The 19,908-nt window shown below is 55.5% G+C and overlaps 1 protein-coding gene across 3 annotated transcripts; it reads left to right on the top strand.

Annotated features, from left to right (window-relative positions):
* The first annotated feature begins 1,131 nt into the window (after positions 1-1,131).
* ELAVL3 (ELAV like RNA binding protein 3) lies at positions 1,132-19,783 on the top strand. 3 transcript variants are annotated; one of them, XM_070416093.1, is made up of 7 exons: positions 1,132-1,511; positions 9,424-9,640; positions 9,861-9,964; positions 13,737-13,890; positions 14,039-14,264; positions 14,912-14,950; positions 16,417-19,783. In XM_070416093.1, the coding sequence occupies exons 1-7, from the start codon at positions 1,503-1,505 to the stop codon at positions 16,766-16,768; spliced, it is 1,101 nt and encodes a 366-aa protein (XP_070272194.1). In that variant the 5' UTR covers positions 1,132-1,502; the 3' UTR covers positions 16,769-19,783. The 3 variants fall into 3 exon arrangements, with proteins under 3 accessions (XP_070272194.1, XP_070272195.1, XP_070272193.1); XM_070416094.1 differs by having other exon boundaries at positions 9,421-9,640; positions 16,438-19,783; XM_070416092.1 differs by having other exon boundaries at positions 9,421-9,640.
* Positions 19,784-19,908: the final 125 nt, after the last annotated feature.

Genomic DNA, 19,908 nt, shown 5'->3' with positions numbered 1-19,908 from the left:
AGCGTGGCCTCGCGCTCTGCTGCTCGGGTTCTCATTGGCTCAACCTCGAGGGTGTCCTCCTGCAATTCGTTCTTAAGAGGGCCGTCCCTGATTGGTCAAAATAGGCTCTCTTCTCTGGGTTTGACGACACTCTCGGACAGTCTGGAGGCTAAAAGGGAGTGGTGGGACGAGGATAGGGTGGGAGCTGCCACTCTGGTTTAGCGGGTCGTGGCTATCCAGCCCGCAAGAGCGCTGGTAGGGGCCATCAGGCCGCTGTCTGTGGTGCTGAAGGCCGTCCGACGTAAACATGCACAAAAGGTGATGTGCCACCTTCTATCGCCTTAGTAGCGTCCAGGTTCCCCCAGCAGAGCGGGAGATGACTCCGCGGGCGAACCAATCGTGAGCTCGGAAAGCCAGGACATTCACCTAGCAGATCAGCCCACCCCAAGTTTATGTTGTCCCAGGGCTGCAGGGCACCAGCAAGGTTTGCCTGAATCCTAAGTCCCAAACCTCGTTCCCCACTTTGCAGCAGTGCCAAGTGCCCCTGCATTGTGGGGTGCCAGTCCACAGCCTTTGAACCCTAGAGACACCTAACCCACAGGGTCCCAGTTCCTTCTGCAGGCAGAGTAGGACCCCCAGCCATCCTCACCTTCCTCCCTTGGCATTAGGAGACTACACCTGGTCACTGCAAATCTGGGGACCCAGGCCTTTGCCTATTGAAGTCTTGGATCCTTGTCCCTTTCCAGTCTTCTTGTGGACAGCACCTCGGGAAGGTCGTATAATGGATACCTCCTCTCCCTCTTCGCTCCTCCAGCTCCAGGTGGTGGACAGAGGAGAGCCTGCCCTGTCTTCCGGTTAGAAAGCCCTTCCTAAAAGGGGTGCTTGGGCAGGAAGTAGGGTTCGCGGAGTCAAAAGAGCCGGAATCTGGCAACAAGAGTCCCCAGAAAGCGAGTCCGGGCCAGCGCGCGCTCGCTTCCACCTGCCGCGCCGTCGGGCGCCGCGAGGAGGTGGGGCTTGGTTGCTGCAGCCAATGAGCGACGCCGGCGCTGGCAGCTGCAGATATAAAGGGCTGGGGGCGGCGGCGGCGCGGCCCAGATCGCGGAGCGCGCAGCGCGGGCCGGAGGGTGGGAGGGAGGGCGGGCGAGGGAGAGGACTGAGCACCCAGAACCCGACCGGCCGGGCTGAGGGGCAGCGGCGAAAGGCAGAGCCCCGCGATCTCTGTTGGAAAGCGCAAACTCCCCGGGCCCCGCGGGGCCGTGCAGGGGACCTTCTCATCCCGCGCCCGCTCCCTCTTTTCATCCTCTGCCGCCCGCAGACCACTCCGGGCTCGGTTATCCGCGCGCGCGCCCCCGGGCTCGGGCCCGCCTCCGGCCTCGAGGGAGCTGCCGCCTTCACCGACACCTCTGCAGCGGCCGCGCCTGAGGCCGCCCGGGTAGGATCCGGGCGTGAGCATCGAGCGCCCCACGAGTGCGCGACCCCCGGAGCCGCCCCCAGCACGGACCGCGCCCGCCGGGCACACAAGAATGGTCACTGTAGGTATCCCCTGTCGCCGAAAGGGAACCTCGTCTGGAAGGGGCTAGGCTCCGGCTCCGCGGAGATGGAGGTGGGGGGGTAGGACCAGGCCTCGCTAGGCCCGGTTTGGGGGGGGGGGGGTAGGACCGATCCTCGGAGCCTGAGAGTGGGCAGCGCCGCGCCCAGAGTGCTGAGGGCGCTTAGAGTCTGACCGAGAGGCCTCGGGGAGCCAGGCTGCGATTCGGGGCATCCTACGACGCCCTGGGGGCGTGATTGCCCCCTCCAGCATGCCGGATGGGGGAGGGGCCGCCGCGGTGGCGGGTACCTCCTCCATCCAGGCCTGGACCCCGCAGGCCGCCCAGGCAAACGCAGGGCCCCAGTCACGGGTGCTGGGCCAGGACACGGCGTCAAGGCAGCCCCGAGAGCCCCGGGAGGTGGTGGCGTCGGATAGCGCGCCCCAGGCCTCAGCCGCGCCCGGAATCCGGGCATCTCGTCCTCGAGCCCGTCGACCTTGCGGCAAGCGGGGAGGGGAGAGGAGGGGGCGCGCCCGGAGGCCCCGCGGGCCCGCCACCGCCGCGTCTCTTTGTTTCTCGGCGTTTCTTCGCGGGCCATAGCATCGCGCGGGCGCTTCAGGCTGTGGGCGGGGGAGGGGAGAGGAGGGCCCGCGGGGAGGGGGGGGGGGCTTCCCGGCTGTTGGGTCCTCTATCCCGCGGAATGGGTAGGGGACGTAGGCAGGCCTCCTAGACCAGGGCCTGGCGCCGCACCCCGCCCAGGCTCTGGGCCGCGGGGTGACCTTGAGCGCGCCTGCCCGCCCGCTCCACTCGCCCGGCTCCCGGTGTTTTCAGCAGCCACGGAGCTGGTCAGCTCCCCAGCGCGCGACCACGCCCGACCACACCCGACCTGGCCCCGCCCCGCCCATCTATGCCCCGCCCCCAGGGCCCCGGGGGCCCGGCCTCGCCCGAGCCCTCGGATTTCCTGTAGGCATCCCAGGCGTCTCCCGGGGCGGGGCTGGCCAGTTCTCGTCCAACCCCGACTCCACCCCCGCCCCCGTGGAGCCACTTTGCTCCCGGTGCTGCCGCGCGTCCTTTGTCTGGTCCCAGCGCTCTGGCCTTCTTCCGCCCTTCCAGTCTCGGTTCTGTGTGTGCTGTGCATATGCATGTGTATGTGCCTGGGCCTCTTTCAGTCCTGGCCAGCACAGTGGGTGGGGGGATGCTCAGCACTCCCCGCAGGACCCTGGAGCCCGCCCACCTGCCTCTGAAAAATAAGGCTGGAGAGGCCATACTTTCCTGCTGTGTGACCTCAAGCCAACGCCTTCCCCTCTCTGGGCCTCACACTGCTCATCCAAGTTCAGGAAAGTGAATGTGGCTTCCTGGGGACCCTCAGAACCCCTACATCCATTCTCCTCTGATCTGTTCCCTCTTTTGAAAAAGGGAAACATACACAAAGAGGAGAGGGTGTGGTCAGAGGTCACTGGAGGGCCTTGGAGGCTCAGTTACTCCAATAGAGGGCACTCAGGCAGAGACCCGCCATAGGGACAGGCTGGCAGGAAGTGAGGGGATGAATTGAGACAGTGAGGGCCCTGCATGGAGAGAGAAAGGCCCAGAAGTGGGAGGCTCAGTTAGCACCACGTGGTGGCTCAGCCTCACCATGCATAGCCACTCAATGCCCTATTGTCACCGGTATCCAAGCATCTGTCACTGTGACTGGGGCCCCGGGGTGCAGCTGGGGCCAAGGGGGTCAGACACTGGAGAATCCACACAGCAACTGACCGCAGGTGTGTTCACTGCATAATATGTATGTCAGATATATGTGCAATGGTGCAAAAGAGTTGGAGAAAGATTGAGAGGGATGGGGAGACAGAGTTGTTCAGAGAGGAGAGGTGAATAGAGGGTGGGAAAGGAGAGAGAAAAAGAGAAAGAGATCCCCAGAGGAAGAGCTGGAGAGAGGAAGGTTCCATTGCTCCCAGTGGGCACCTGCCTCCCCATCCAAGGCCCCCCTCCCCTCTTTAAGCCCCTCTTCCTGACCTGGAACAGCCCTCTGAGGTCCATGTGATCCCCATGTCATATCAGGCCATACATTTGCTGCGGACTGGAGCAGGGTGGGTGTGACCTCCACCAATCTGATCCCCATTAGCGGCTTAGCCGGCTCAGCCATGGAGGAAACGCAAGTGACACTGATCCCACTAAGCTCGGGCACAGACGGGAGGGAGACCTGGTGATGGTGAGATTCACAGGCTGAGGCTCAAGATCCGGAGTAGAAATCACCCACTCACCTCTTTTTTAAAAAATATATATTTTATTGATTTTTTACAGATAGGAAGGGAGAGAGATAGAGAGTTAGAAACATCAATGAGAGAGAAACATCGATCAGCTGCCTCCTGCACACCTCCTACTGGGGATGTGCCCGCAACCCAGGTACATGCTCTTGACCGGAATCGAACCTGGGACCTTTCAGTCCGCAGGCCGACGCTCTATCCACTGAGCCAAATCGGTTTCGGCCCAATCACCTGTTTTTAAAATTGATTTTAGAGAGAGACATTAATGTGAGAGAGAAACATTGCCTCCTGCACGCACCCTGACTGGGGATCGAACCTGCAACCTGGGTATGTTCCCTGGCCAGGAGTCAAACCCACCTCCTTTTGGAGTACAGGATGACACTCCAACCAACTGAGCCACACAGGCCAGGGCCCCAATCACCTCTTAATCCCCTCCAAGTTGAGTACAGCATTTGGGGTGGGGCGGAATCTGTAACCCAGTAGGCTTTGGGCTTATCTGATCAGGAGTCAAATCGTGACGGTATCACCACCACCTCCCGCAGTCACCCTGGGCAAGTCACAGGTCCTTCTGTCCCTTGTTTTTCCATCTGAGAAGTAGAGACAATGCCTCCTGCTTTCTGTGGTTGTGGGAAGTCAGTGAAAACTTTGCAATTGTTTAGTGTCAGACACATAGTAGGGCTTCCAAAGCTGGAACCTGGAATGTCCTGAAACAGGGCCGTGTACTGCTGAATGCTCATCCGGCTCCCATAGGCATTATTAACTGATTGCAGAACCCTGTCTCACTGAGCCAGGGCAGGAATTCAGAATCTATCTCCAGACACGGGACCTCCGTTCCTTTAGTGGAGGGACAGAGGTCCAGAGAGGCAATGTGAGTGTCAGAGGACACACAGTGAGGAGTGGGGGCCAGCAGCTGGCACATGGTGGCACCCAGTAAATATTTGTTGAATTGAATGGGTAGTAAACTCAGCCTACACAGCGGATTTATATGTAGTGATGCCTGGGGCGTGGCATAGAGTGGGTGCTCAGCTTCACTTTACTGTTATTATCTTTACTATTATTGGCCTTTTCATTAGGAAAGTGGGCTCTGGAGTTCAAACCCAAAGCCTACTGGGTTACAGATTCTGCCCCACCCCAAATGCTGTACTCAACTTGGAGGGGATTAAGAGGTGATTGGGGCCCTGGCCTGTGTGGCTCAGTTGGTTGGAGTGTCATCCTGTACTCCAAAAGGAGGTGGGTTTGACTCCTGGCCAGGGAACATACCCAGGTTGCAGGTTCGATCCCCAGTCAGGGTGCGTGCAGGAGGCAATGTTTCTCTCTCACATTAATGTCTCTCTCTAAAATCAATTTTAAAAACAGGGGACTCTTTCTTCATTTAACAGATGAGGAAACAGCGTCAATGAAGGGATAGGATTTGTCCGAGGTTGGACAGCAGGCAAATGATGGGTTTCAACATGGAAATTCTCACAAAGAATTTTGTCTGGCACATAACAGGCACTCAATACATGGCCACGTTACTCGTAAAGTGTTAATGTTAGGAAGTGGGATGCAGGTCCATGGAGTGTGTGTCATTGTTTACTCCCGGTGCCTATGGCAGACATTGCTAATCACCCCAGTATGTGTTCCTGTTCAGCCCAGATGTGGCTTCAGAATAATCCTCCCAGCAGCCCCGGCAGCCAATCTCAGCCCCCTGGAGATGCAGGGGGCTCGATCCTCTGTGCCACCCTTTTTTAATAAGAATCAACGGAAAGGAAGGAGAGACCCAAAGAAGAGCTAAGATGATCCCTGAGGACACACAGTTCCCAGGTGGCAGAGCCGCCCCACTGGATTGGCCACAATCATTAAAAACAGCTTTGAAGCCCGGCTGGCATGGCCCAGTGGTTGAGCATCGACTTATGAACCAGGAGGTTAGGGTTTGACTCCCGGTCAGGGCACATGCCTGGGTTGCTCAATCCCCAGTGTGGGACGTGCAGGAGGCAGCTGATCTATGACTCTCTCTCATCTGATGTTTCTGTCTCTCTTGCTCTCCATTCCTCTCTGAAATCAATAAAAATATATATTTAAAAAAAACAGCTCTGAAATCTGACACAGGAAGTTTGAAATGGAGTCCCCCATTGATATCACTCAACACCTCTGAGCTCAGCTTCCTTGCTTGTAAAATGGAGAATGTGTTGCTGTCTTTCAAACTTGTTGAGAGCCTGGCTCAGCAGTTGAGCGTTGACCCATGAGCCAGGAGGTCACTGGTTTGATTCCAGGTCGGGGCACATGCGGGGGCAGGGGTTGCAGGCTGGATCCCCAGTAGGGGGTGTGCAGGAGACAGCCAATCGATGTTTCTTTTTTTTTTAAATCTTTATTGTTGAAAGTATTACATACGACCCCTTCCCCCCCCCCCCCCCCATTAACCCCTTCCAGCCCATCCCCGTACCCTGTCCAGGCTTTCACCACCTAATTGTCTGTGTCTATGGGATCGATGTTTCTCTGTCTCTATCCCTCTGCCTTCCTCTCTCTCTAAAAATCAATAAAGGGAAAAAGAACGGTTGAGAGAAATAAATGAAATGGTGCCTTGAAGTGCATCACACAGTGCTTAACACATGGTAGATGCTCAATGGAGCGGGACGATTATCAATAGCAGGATCATGAGGCATAGATGGCAGACATGCTAACTGGCCCCAGAGTGCTTTCCAGCCGCACCCACGTGTAGCTTAGATCCTTCCCAAGCCGCTAGGACAGTAATTTGACGTTTTTGGCAAAGTGGAGCAGAGGCCCAGAAGCCGTAGTGGCATACCTGAGGAAGCAGCTGGGAAATGTTAGGGCAGCACTAGGTTGGCAGTGGGATTGGAAACACAGAGTCTGGATCAGAAAAACGCATGTGCAAACCCTGCCTCCCTACTCCATCACTTATAGGCTGCATGGTCTTTGGTAGTTTTCCAAACATCACTGATGCTCACTTTTTTTTTTTTTTTTTTAGTATATTTTTATTGATTTCAGAGAGGAAGGGAGAGAGAAAAACATCAATGATGAGAGGGAATCATTGATTGGCTGTCTCCTGCACGCCCCCTACTGGGGATCGAGCCCGCAACCTGGGCATATGCCCTTGACCAGAATCAAACCCGGGACCCTTGAGTCCGCAGACCAACGCTCTATTCACTGAGCCAAACCGGCTAGGGCGATGCTCAACTTTCTTTATCTGTTGTCTTAGCTCAGATCGCTATAAAAACATGGCATAAACTGTGTGGCTTAAACACAAACATTTATTTCTCCTAGTTCTGGAGGCTGGGTAGTCCAATTTCAAGGTGCCAGCGGATTCAGTTCCTGGTGAGAGCTCACCTGCTGGTTTGCAGACAGCTGTCTTGCTGTGTCCTCACATGGTGTAGGGAGAAGTAATCTCTCTCCTGTCCCTTTGTGTAGCACACAAATCCGGTGCATGTGGGCTCCATCTTCATGACCTAATTGCCTCTAAGGCCCCACCCCTACATGTCACCTTGGGGGTTAGGGTTTCAACATGGAATGGGTGGGCACAGCATTTAATCCATAACATGCTAAGCAGAGGGAATAAAACCCTCCTCTTTTTAGGGCAGTTGTGAATAAGAAAAGAAAAACTGCCTGTAGAGGGCTTTGCTTTTTGCCTGGCATAGAGGGGATGCTGTTTGGGAACAATCACAGTATTGTATTTTGGGTCAGGGATGACTGAGATGAAGTGTACCTGCTGACTGAATTCATCTAGCAAGACCCTGCCAATCAATTTGAGTTTTCAGGGGAGGGGACCTACTCACCAACCACGTCGTAAGAGAAGGCCTATGGAATGCTGGCCACTTTACCTTCCCATGCCCATCACAGACAACACCCGTCAATCCAGCACTCTCTCCTTCTGGGCCCACATGTGGCTTTAAAGTTCTTGATGTGGGCCTTAGATATAAAATAGATGTAGAATATATTTTAAAGTTGTTAAGAGAGTAGGTATTAAAAGTCCTCATCACACAAAAAAATTTGTAGCTATGGATGGTGATGGATGTTAACTGGACTTATTGTGGTGATCATGTTGCAATATATACAAATATTAAGTCATTATGTTGTATGTCTGAAACTAGTATAATTTTATATGTCAGTTATATCTCAATTTAAAAAATAGATGTAGGAAAAGAACAGTAAAATTTAACATCCATTATATTTATTTAATTTATTTTTTTAACATCCATTATATTTAAAAATATATATTGTTTGGATACTAGGAATAAAATTAAACATTATTTTTTTAAATTAAAGATCCTTAACCTGATAAAAGCCATTTACAAAAAAAAAAAAAAAAAAAAAACTACAGCAAAGGTCATATTTAGCTGTGAAATGTTTAAAACATTTCCTTTAAAATCAGAAATAAAGACGATACTATGACATTGTAACCCCTGCACTATGACAAGAAAAATAAATAACAGAGATTGGAGATAAATAAAACTGTCATTGTTTGAGGGTGTTAAGTTTATACTTTTTTTAAAGAGAAAGCTTATCCCAGCTGGCATGGCTCAGTGTTTGAGCGTTGACCTATGAACTAGGAGGTCACAGATTCCCAGTCAGGGCACATGCCCAGGTTGCAGGCTCCATCTCCAGTAGGGGGACCTGCAGGAGGCAGCCGATCAATGATACTCTCTCATCATTAATGTTTCTGTCTTTCTCCCTCTCCCTTCCTCTCTGAAATCAATATATATATTTAAAGCTTAGTGGGAAAAGCTGGAGGTGCCCTGGCTGGTGTGGCTCCGTGTCATTAGTGCACCGAAGGGTCCCTGGTTCCATTGCTGGTCAGGGTGCCTGACGCAGGAGGCAGTGGATTAATGTTTGTCTCTCACATCGATGTTCTCTCTCCTCCCTCCCTCTCCCTCTCTCCCTCTTCTGTCCTCTCTTTAAAATTAATAAAATATATTTTTTTTTAAAAAAGAGGAAAAACTGTGGGTGTAAATGCCTAGTAGGAAATTTATGCAAAAATGTCAACACATTTGGGATAGGAAGTACCTTTGGTGGGAGAAGAAAGCACAGGGGCAGGGAGAAACGTGTGAGAAAGGGCTGCAAAGCTAATAGAAATGTCGTATTTCTTATTCCGAAGACACAGGTGTTCATTCCAGGCCTCGCCAGTTTGGCTCAGTGGATAGAGCCTCGGCCTGCAGACCAAAGGGTCCGGGTTTGGTTCCGGTCAAGGCCATGTACCTCGGTTGCAGGCTCCTCCCCAGCCCAGGCCCTGGTCCGGGCGCATGCAGGAGGCAACCAATCGATGTGTTTCTCTCACATCGATATTTCATGCTGTCTTTCCCTCTCTCTTCCACTCTCTCTAAAAATCAATGGAAAAATATCCTCCAGTGAGGATTAAAAAAAAAAAAAAGTGTTCATTATATTATTCTGAAAAAACACAGGTTGGTTTTAGACAAACAGGGAAACATATATACAAAGAGCCATATATGGCATTTATATGTGGAATTTTTTCACAGTAAAATCATATGTTAAGTGCTTTGCTCAGTGCTCAGGGAGTGGAAGGGGTTATTAGAATAATGTGAGGTCCTCTCCCCTGTTCAAGCCCATGCCAGACATGAGTGACCCATCACCGCAGGGCCCCTCCTCACTCCTCTGGTCTCCTGGGGACTGGGCCGTGAGTGGGTGTGGCCTGTTGTCTCCAGCAGATACTCGGGGCCATGGAGTCTCAGGTGGCAGGGGGCCCGGCCGGCCCGGCCCTGCCCAATGGGCCGCTCCTTGGTACAAACGGAGCCACTGATGACAGCAAAACCAACCTCATCGTCAACTACCTGCCCCAGAACATGACCCAGGATGAGTTCAAGAGTCTCTTCGGCAGCATTGGTGACATTGAGTCCTGCAAGTTGGTTCGGGACAAGATCACAGGTGTGGCTGCTGGCAGGTGGGGCGGTGGACGGGGGAGGTGGTAGCCTCGAGGACAGGTGTGATGGGGCCAGTGGTGCTCTGGAGGTTTCTGAGGTGTGGCTAGGAGCCAGGTGTGACCCCAGGTGGGGACGAGGAGGGGGTGGTCAGCCTCTCACACCTGGGTCAGGGAGGATCCTGGCAGGTCCAGGGAGGTAGGTCATCGACCTGGTCCTGCACACAGGGCAGAGCCTCGGCTACGGGTTTGTGAACTACTCTGACCCCAACGACGCAGACAAAGCCATCAACACCCTCAACGGCCTCAAACTCCAGACAAAGACCATCAAGGTGGGTGCCCTGTTCCCCTTGCTGCCTGTCTCCCTATCCTGTTAGTGCCCATCCCGACTGTCCCCATGTCCCCTTTTCACTGCCCACCAGGACCACCCCGTCACTGCCATCCATGCATCCTCCCCGGCTCATCCCCCGGAGGGGTTTAAATCTCCCCCAAGGCTTTCTGGTTAGCCAGCCCAGGGCCCAATGCCTTTGCCTCTCTGAACCACAATCTCCTCGCGTGTCAATGGGGAGAATATTAGCCCCCACATTCTGTGGGGGTTCACAGAGGTGCCCTCCAACTGGCACTAGGAGAGAGTGACAGGGGTCCAGTGGGCAGCCCCCTCCCTGCCTTTGTTAGGGAAATGGGGGAAGGGTGGGGATCCATCTGCCATCTGGAGCCTAATTAGGGTCTGGGAGGGCGGGATTAGGGGCGGGCCACTCCCCCACCTTTGTGCAATGCCCCTCCCCCCACGACCTCCCCTCTCAGCAGCTGCAGCTGGGACCCTGGGAGCCCAGGTTCCCTGGGGGGGTTGCCATGGAAACTCCTCTCTCTAGGTTGCCTGGAGTGTCTGGGCTCCACCCCAGAAATCTGCTCTTGAACCCTGGGGGAAGGCGGGCCGGTGGGGCACCCATCTGGCCCCCAGTTCGCCATGGGAACAGAGGTGTGGGAATCTCTTCCTCTCCCTGGGGTGGGGCAAGGTTGTGACCTAAGGGCTCTCTCTCGGCCAACTAGACCCCGAAGCCCCCAAGCATGAGGGTGGGCTCTATACTGAGCTGTAAGACCCTGTGTGTGTGACCCTCTGTGAGACGGAGTTTGTTGGACACCGTGGCGATGTGAGTGGCTGTTGTCACATAGGTCCAGCTGTTGTAGACTTCGGGTGTGTTACTGCGTCTGCGGGACGTTTTCTGTTTGACAGGCACTTTGTCACACACTGCCACTCGGCTGTGACCTGGTGGGGCCTCATGGGCGTGTCTGGCTGTGATGGAGTGTTCGTGTGGTTATGGCTACCGGTGCCCCACTCAGGGTGGAACATGTGTGATGTTGTAGGCTGGCGCGGTGGTATGACAGGCATGTGCGACTCTTACTATCCTTATCCAAGATCCTCAGCGTTGCCATGAAGGTGGCCGAGGCCTTGTGTTACCCTCTGCCTGTGCATTGGCTAGCACACTGGCCGTGTGTGTGTGTGTGTGTGTGTGTGTGTGTGTTTCTGTCTGTCTGTCTGTCTGCCAGAATAGTTGTGTTGTATGGTCAGCCTATGTGTTCCAGCAGATTCTGCCCAAAATAATTCCAGCCCCCCACTGTGTGCCAGGCACCGTCCTAGTGGCGGGGGGCGGGGGGGTGGCAGGTTAGCTCACATGATGGAAGGACCTGCTCTGTTCCTCAGATGACACCTAACCAGGAGCTCAGACCCCTTTTCTGGTCAACCCAACTTCAACCCATCAACAAGTCCTCAACCCGTCCTCACCCCTCAAAGTTCACAGACCTGTGGTGGGGAGTAAAAATTGTAAAATACATGGCGTGATTTTTAATTATCATTACAGAAATAATAGCAGCGGATGTGTTTTCCTTTTTTTTTTTTAAAGATTTTTTATTGCCTTTTTTGGGAGAGAGAGAGAAACAGTGATGCAAGAGTGGAACATTGATCGGCTGCCTCCTGCACGCCTCCAACCGGGGATCGAGCCTTGCAACCATTAGGTGCACGGGATGACACCCAGCCAATGGAGCCACACTGGCCAGGGCTGATGTGTTTGTTTTCTGTAGTTGTGGTTTTTTTCTGGAGAACCCCAGGTGCACAATTAATTAGAATACCCCACCCCACCCCATGAGCACCCTCACCCTGATCCACCCTCAGCCCAATTTATTCATTTTGTTAGTTTTTAAATTAGCTGTTTCTAATGAAGTAGCATGCCCTCACAACTCACAGCCCCAAACAAAAACCAGACCCTTGACAATGACCCCTATCTTCCCTGAGGTTATTTTAGAAGCAATAGAAATATAGATATCGGCAGAAATCAAGGGAGAGGAGTCACGGCACTCCCTGCCCCCGCCAGCTACGGGTCACCCTGTAAGCACCGGGCAGGGGTGGGCCCTTCAGTCCACGTTCCCAGGACATTGATAGACACACAATGAGATGGGGTCACACAATCCTCGCTGCTCTATAAATGGACTTTTTCTTTCCTCCACTTCACAATACCCACCACTGTTTCAGGAAAATCAATGTCCACGTCCCCCATTTTTGAACAGCTGCAGAGCGTTTCATTGTTGGGCTGGACCCATTAGTGACACGAATCTAATGATCCTGCTCACATGTGTCTGATTCGCAAGGAGTTTGTACTAAAACGTGTCTAATGCCAAGAGAAGGGCTGTGAGAGAAGTAACGTGGATAGGACATTTCAACGGAGACCCAGAGAAGAAGAAAAAGGAAGAGAGTTCCAGGCAGAGGGAACAGCCCATGCAAAGGCCGCGAGGCAGGACCATGCCTGGTGTTTGGGGAACAGGATGAGGCCTGTGTGCCTGGAACACAAGGGGGAAGCGGGTGGAGAGGAGGCTGGCGGTGAGGCGGTAGATGGCCTTGTGGACCATGGGACGGACTTGAACTCGGAAGAACGAGGGAGCCATGGATGGTTCTGAGCAGAGGAGTGAGGTGACCTGGCTCAGATGGTCACGGTGCTCTCTGGCTGCTGTGTGGGGATCGGCCGTGAGAGGTGAGGCTGGGGGTGGGGACCAGGGCAGAAGACTGCGTCCTGGTTGGGGTTAGCAATGGTGGAAACCGGTCCAAAGTGGGGAGATGCAAGTGGGAGGCAGGCCCTGCTGGGTGGCTCAGTTGGAGTGTCGTCCCATCCCCCAAAGAGTGGCGGCTTGACCCCGGTTGGGCTGCGTGCAAAAGGCAACCAATCGATGTTTCACTCTCGTATGGATGTTTCTTCCTCTCTAAAATCAGTTTTTAAAAAAATCTATGTTTATTGATTTCAGAGAGGAAGGGAGAGGGAGAGAGAGAGAGAAACATCAATGATGAGAGAATCATTGATCGCACGTCCCCTACTGGGGATGAGCCCTGACCGGAATCGAACCATGACCTCTTGGTTCCTAGGTCGGCGCTCAACCACTGAGCCACATCAACCAGACTCTAAGGTCAATTGTTAAAAAGCATGTCCTCGGGTGAGGATTAAAAAAAAAAAATGTAGGAGGAAGTATGCAGATTCTGGATCATGAGAAGTGAAGTCAGCAGGACTGCGGCTGGGTCCTGAGCTGCCATTAGAGTCGGGAAAGCTGGGGGGAGTCGGGAGCCTGGAGGCAGGTGTCACAGGTGTAGAGAGGAGGGGCCAGATTTGTGCTGGGAACGGACATTTGCTAGTCGTCAGGTTTGAGGTGGTGGCTAAAGACCTGGGTGACTCAGGGGCCCAGTGCAGTCGGGAAAACAAGGGTCAGTGTCCCAGGCTCACTTTCCAAGGGAGTGGGGGGCATTGTTGCTGACGGGGGTGGGTGTCCAGCGTGAGGGCATGAGCTGGGATGCAAGAGCCCCTGAGGTCTTGAGGGAGACGGGACCCCAGGCGTGTGGCTCCTTTGACCTCAGGTGTCAAGTCCCCCCATCACTAAGCAGACAGGGCCATGGCCAGGCCTCCCCCCCAAACCCCAGTGGCCACAACCACGGTGACTCCTCAAGAGATATTTGTTGAGTGAACAGATGAGGTGTTTCTGCGACTCGGTGGTGGTTCTGACGGGGCCTCTCTCCCCCTTTCTTCGAAATGGGTCTTCCCCTCACACCTGTCGCCTGACCCTCCCCAGGTGTCCTATGCCAGACCCAGCTCGGCATCCATCCGGGATGCCAACCTGTACGTCAGCGGGCTCCCCAAGACCATGAGCCAGAAGGAAATGGAGCAGCTCTTCTCCCAATACGGTCGAATCATCACTTCCCGGATCCTGGTGGACCAGGTCACAGGTCAGGCCACCGGGGAGGGTGCACCTGCTGAGGGCGCTGGGTGGAGGCACCAAAACAGAGAAATGGGGAATGGCAGGGCGGGAATCGGGAGCAGGAGGGGCTCGCAGGGGAGGAGGCCGGGTCCTCGTGACACCCTGGCTCCCTGCAGGTGTGTCTCGGGGTGTGGGGTTCATCCGCTTTGACAAGAGGATTGAGGCCGAGGAGGCCATCAAAGGACTGAATGGGCAGAAGCCGCTGGGTGCAGCCGAGCCCATCACGGTCAAGTTTGCCAACAACCCAAGTCAGAAGACGGGGCAGGCCCTGCTCACGCACCTTTACCAGTCATCGGCCCGGCGCTATGCAGGCCCCCTGCACCATCAGACACAACGCTTCCGGTGAGCCCCCCCATCACCCCCAGGCCTGCAGGGCGAGGGACAGCAGCACAGGCCCACATGCTGGGGCCACTGAGGGCAGCAAAAGGGCAGCGTGGGGGCCTGCAGGTGTGAGGCCAGGCCCTTCCATGCAGCAGGCGCTCAGCGAGCGCAGGTTTAGAATCACCTGGTCAGGTCCAGCTCGAGCTGCCCCCTCTGGCACGGGACTCCCACTGTCTGCCTCCATTTCCTCATGCACATTCCATGAGTGCGTACTGCGGGCCAGGCACACGCCTGTGTCCAGCGCAGCAACCCCGTGAGAATGCAGCCTGTCTTGTCCCAGGCGATGGATGGGGGCCCTGAAGCTCAGAGGCATGGTCCCTGCCCAGCCCAGCCATTGTGGTGAAGGGATCTAACCTTCATGTCTGGGGACCTGAGCCCTACAGGGCGTGGCGGGCGGCGGGAGAGGGAGGGTGAGGATGTGGCAGGGCAGGCAAGAGGCGGTGCCGGAGTGACCACGGTCCGTGCCAGGCGGTGTCCAGCCGGGCAGGCGGCGGGGGCAGGGCTGGCACTGTTGGCCTGCGGGGTGGGGGCAGGGAGGGCAGGCTGGCTGGCCTCCACAGCCGGGGACGCGCCCGGAGGCCACCGTGACCACCCCTTCTGCTCCACAGGCTGGACAACTTACTCAACATGGCCTACGGAGTCAAGAGGTAACAGTGCCCCCACCCCACTGCCCCCAGCCCCTCTCGGTCCCTTCTCGGACCCTTGCCCTGATGGACACCTCTCCACCTCCCCCCAAGGACTGCCAGCTTAGCCATGTCTGCACTGTCGGGGGTAGCGTGCCCATTAGGGGATGTGGGGGCTGTGGAGCCCAGCAAATGCCCACAGAGAGCTGCTATAGCATTTGGGCCCAGGGCCCTCTCCAGCCCAGTGAGGGGTGGGCAGTGCTGCCCGGGTCACAGCCACGGCCCCTGGTGCCCATGTCCAGCGGGAGTTCCACCTGCACTGTTGGTGGTCCTTGCTGAGGGTCACATCTGCCCCTTCTGCCCTGTGGTCGCGGAGGGCCCCCAAGGCCCCCATGACATTGTCCACATCCCTGACCCTGCAAACGTCCTGAGTTTATCGCATCATGAGCTGCTGAGCGCACGCTGAGGACTGGCCCTGGCCGGCGGCTGGGTCCCGGTGTGGCCCAGCCAGGCTTGGTCCCCGCGGAGATGAAATGATATTGAGCACAGTGCTTGGCACACAGTGAGCGCTCAATAAAGGTAGCTGCTCTGAAGGTCATTGTTACTGTTATTAATTATCTCAGTCTAGTGGGAAAGGAGACAGGTGCACAGTGACCAGGGAGGTGGAGTGGGCAGATGGGGTGATGGGACCCAGAGGGGCCCCAGCCATCGGAGGCAAAGAGGGGAAGCCGAGTTCCTGGCAGCAGGAATGGCCTGGGCGAGGCCTGGGCGAGAGTGAGCGGTTAGTTCCAAAAGCTCAGATTGGATGGCTCAGGCTCCGGCCCCGCCCGGTCGAGTGGAGCCAGTGCCCACTGTATACCAGGCCCTGTTCTGGGCGGGGGCCCCACAGAAAACACAACCTTTTAGGGAAGAGGGAGCCGATAGCAAATACACAGTTTACCCAGGAAACGGCCGGAGCGGGACGGGGAGCAGGTGGCCTCCTCATGGCTCGGAGGAGGCTCCGAAGGAGGTGACGGTGTGCTTCGCCCCGAATAACAGGAGGCAGGCGCCTAAATGGCCACATCACACCTGGGCTCCCAGCGCTGCCCTTCTGGGCGGCCAGCAGGACACATGGGACAACATGGCAGGGGCAGGATGGGGTCAGAGAGGGAGCCAGGGCAGGAGCTGGGTGGGAAGATGTGGCCAGGGGTGTGGGGAAGTAGTCAGGGTCAACAGAGCCAAGGACCAAGTAGGACCAGAGGTCATGGGGTCAGGATTCGTTCAGGGCTCAGGGCAGGACCAGAGGTTAGGAGAAGGGACAGGTCAGGGTGAAGACTGGGCGGTGGGGTTGAAGGTGGGATGACAGATGGAGGTCACAGCAGTGTCAGGACAATGCAGGGCTCACAAGAGTCCCAGGGTCAAGGCCCCATCAGAGGTCATGGCAGTAGCAGAGGTCACGGGTCGGGGGCATGCCGGGGGTCAGGGCAGAGCCCGCGTGACCCCCAAAGTAGTCCCCTGTCGCTCATCGCCAGGTTCTCGCCCATCGCCATCGACGGCATGAGCGGCCTGGCGGGCGTGGGCCTGTCGGGGGGTGCCACGGGCGCCGGCTGGTGCATCTTCGTGTACAACCTGTCTCCGGAGGCGGACGAGAGTGTGCTGTGGCAGCTGTTCGGGCCCTTCGGGGCGGTCACCAACGTCAAGGTCATCCGCGACTTCACCACCAACAAGTGTAAGGGCTTCGGCTTTGTCACCATGACCAACTACGACGAGGCGGCCATGGCCATCGCCAGCCTCAATGGCTACCGCCTGGGCGAGCGTGTGCTGCAGGTGTCCTTCAAGACCAGCAAACAGCACAAGGCCTGAGCCACCGCCGCCCTCCCCACCTCCCCGGGCAGCAGAGAGAGAGAGAGAGAGAGAGATTGAGAGAGAGAGAGAGATTGAGAGAGAGAGAGAGGGAGAAGGGGCCCGAGAGAGACAGCGCAGGCAGACCACGGACGGCACGAGGCCCCACACCCCTGCAAAGCCACAGGGTGAGCACTCGGCTGGGAGGGTCTGCAGGGAATGGGGGTGCCTGGGGTCCCCCACCCCGTCCTCTTGCCCCTACCCCAGGCTGGGCTGTTCACTCTCTCGTCTTGGTTTTGTTCATGGAGATGGTTTTTGTTTCTTTTTTCGGCTGAAAAGAAAGCAGAGATGTGCCCCCACCCAACCGCCAACCAGCTGCACAGGATGGTTTTGGGCGGGTGCTGGGTGCCCTCCAGGCCTCCCCACGCTGAGGTGAGCCTGAGGGGGGGAGGAGACAGGTTTAAAAATCCCCAACAAAGCGAAACATGAGGGGTGTGGGCATCCTGGCCCCCTCGGTGCATTGTGAGGAGCAGGGTGAGGGGCTGGAGACAAACAAAACGGAAAAAAAAGGGGGGTGGGAGGGAGGGGGAGAAAAACTCTATTTTTGTAAAAAGGGGAAAAAGACCTCGTGGAGAATTTTTACTGGGGATTCTTGAACTTGAAAAAAAAAACACAAAAAAAAGACAAAAAAAAAAAAAGAAAATATTTTGACAGGTTATGTTTACCAACTGGGCAAAGACGGGAAGCAGGGCTTGGGGCCGGGGCCCAGGGGCCGCACAGAGACACACACCCCCCAGGAACACACAGCACTGACAGACGCGACAACCCTGACACACAGGAACTGGCCAAACAGACACGGAGACGCACACAGACTGGAGTGGGAGCCATGTGAACGTGGAGCGATCAGACGTGGACGTGGACAAACGTGTCACAGGCAGACATGGACAGAGGTGACGGTGGACAGCGGACGTGCAAATATGTCCACGCGCTCACGTGAAGACGTGAAAGTGGAGACATACATTTGGAGACAAATCCAGACACCCAGTCACAGATACAACACCCAGGAACACACAGACACGCCCACAGTTCCCTCGGACCCAGGCGCCCAGCCCTCCCGGCACCCAGCCCCACTCGCCCTGCCCCAGGGTCTCTGCAGAGCTCTCTTCTGGCTCATCAGTGGTCCGTGCCGCCCGTGAACACAGGCGTGCACACAGCATCCTGCATCCAGACACACGATACCTCGTTCACTTTTGGCATCATGGTGGGCTGGAGGCAGCACCCCCCAATACTTGAGGCCAAAGGACCCCTTGTCCCTGGGGCTGAGCCGTCTCTGGGGCTGAGCCTCCCCCGGCCCAGGCCCTGGCCCGTGAGGCCAAGGGCGAGGCCAGGCCCTGAGCCTCCCCCGCCCTAGGGCCTCCCCGTCAGGCCCAGTGTGGACAGGCCCAGGGGCCCGCCCCGCTTTTCCTCCCCATCCACTCGTCACCCCTTTTAGTTTGTTGGGGTTTTCCATCTTTCCGATGAGTGAGGGCGGTGGACACAGCTCCCATCCCAAGCCCCAGCCCTGGCTTCTGTCTGGACTTTCCATCCCCCTAGTTTTCATTCTTTGTAACGAAAAATTCCAACAGAAGCCCAAGGCGGGAGCCCCTGGGAGCCCCTGCAGCCCCCGCCCCTCGCAGTGGGCCCAGTCAGAACTGAAAATTGCAAACCCCGATTTTAGATTCAGTTGACCTTTCTCTGGTGTCCTGCTTTGGTGTCTGGCCATGGCCCCATCTGACTGCCCAGCTCTCTCTCCCCACCCTCCCTGGTGTTTGTTATTAAACGTCTGTGGAGCTTCTGCTGCAAGGAACAAAAAGAAAAAATTTAAAAAGCAACAAAAAAATACAAACAGAAGAGAAAAACAAAAAAAAGAAGAAAAAAAAACACTGAAGAGATTTAAAAAAAGAAAAAAAAAAAAGACATAAACTGGCACCAGTTAACTTTCTTGTACTTTTTTGCCGAATTTAGCTTCTTGTAGTTTTAACTTATTGCTATGTTAACTATTTATTCTTGTTGCCCTGTAAGAACATTTGTGTATATTTCTGTTCCTTCATCCAGTTTGCAAGTTTAAAGGAACCACGATGTTCTCTTTGTTTCTTTAAGTTTTGCTGAGACGTGGTTATGCCTAATTTATTTATAAAGGGGAAGTGGAATCATTAAAGTAATAATTATTAATAACAGGAACGGTAGCCGGTGGCAGCGGTGGGGCGTGTGCGCTCTCCGGGGTGGCCCCCACCTGGCCAGCGACGTCCGGTCTCAATGGGATTCTTTTTGCTCGTCTTGAGAATTTTTTCAGTCCTATTTAGCTGGTGAAAACCCTAGCTTGTTCTTGGTACACGAACCTATTTATTCTTGTGGTTTTAAGTCCTGATCTCCCTGCTCCCCTCCAGCAGGGCAGGCCCCCCGCGGGTCCTCCCTCTCCCTCTCCCTCTGTTTCTTGGGGCTTTCTCCCCTCTGCCCTCCCTGCACGCAGGGACACGTGTGCACACGTGGGCAGCGTGCCGGAGGCATCCGTGAGCAATAAGGGCTGGGTTTGTCCCCGACCTGGGGGTGCTGGGTTCTGGAGAGGGCACCTCCCCACACAAACCCCCCCCACTGAGGCCTAGGCCCCTGCTACCCCCAGACTGGGACTGCACTTCTTTTTCTAAAACACAGAACTCAGCCCAGCCAGCCAGCCCCTACCAGGAGGCCGGCCCAGGGGAGGGGCCTGGGGTCTTCCATGTCCCTGGGGGGCAGGGGCAGGGCCCTTGGGGAGGGGCTCAGCCCCGAAAGCCCTCCCTTCATCCTGTTATTTATTCGGAAGGTTTCACATCATGACAGTCCGTATGTTGGAGATGATAAAGAACTGCAAAAAAAAAAAAAAAAAAGACAAAAAAACTTTGCGTTGCATTTAGACTATTTATTACCGGATTACAGGCCTGGCCGCGGTAACAGACTTTTACATGGAATTGTTTAATTATTTGTACTTTTCATGCCAGAAAATAAAAGTTCAGAATCTTACAGCCTTGGCTGGGTGTCTGTGTGCCGGTGGGCGGGAGCGTTGTGTGCCGTTGGCCCTGGCTGACTGCCTGGGTCTCATCTCAGCTCCTTGGCCAACCCACAGCAGACACTCCGGAGGGAGGGCG

Source organism: Myotis yumanensis, unplaced genomic scaffold, assembly GCF_028538775.1.
Source record: "Myotis yumanensis isolate MYYU_CA2020_CCGP unplaced genomic scaffold, mMyoYum1.0.hap1 SCAF_5, whole genome shotgun sequence".
Taxonomy (NCBI): Eukaryota; Metazoa; Chordata; class Mammalia; order Chiroptera; family Vespertilionidae; genus Myotis; species Myotis yumanensis.
This window is presented reverse-complemented; position numbering and strand designations above follow the sequence as displayed.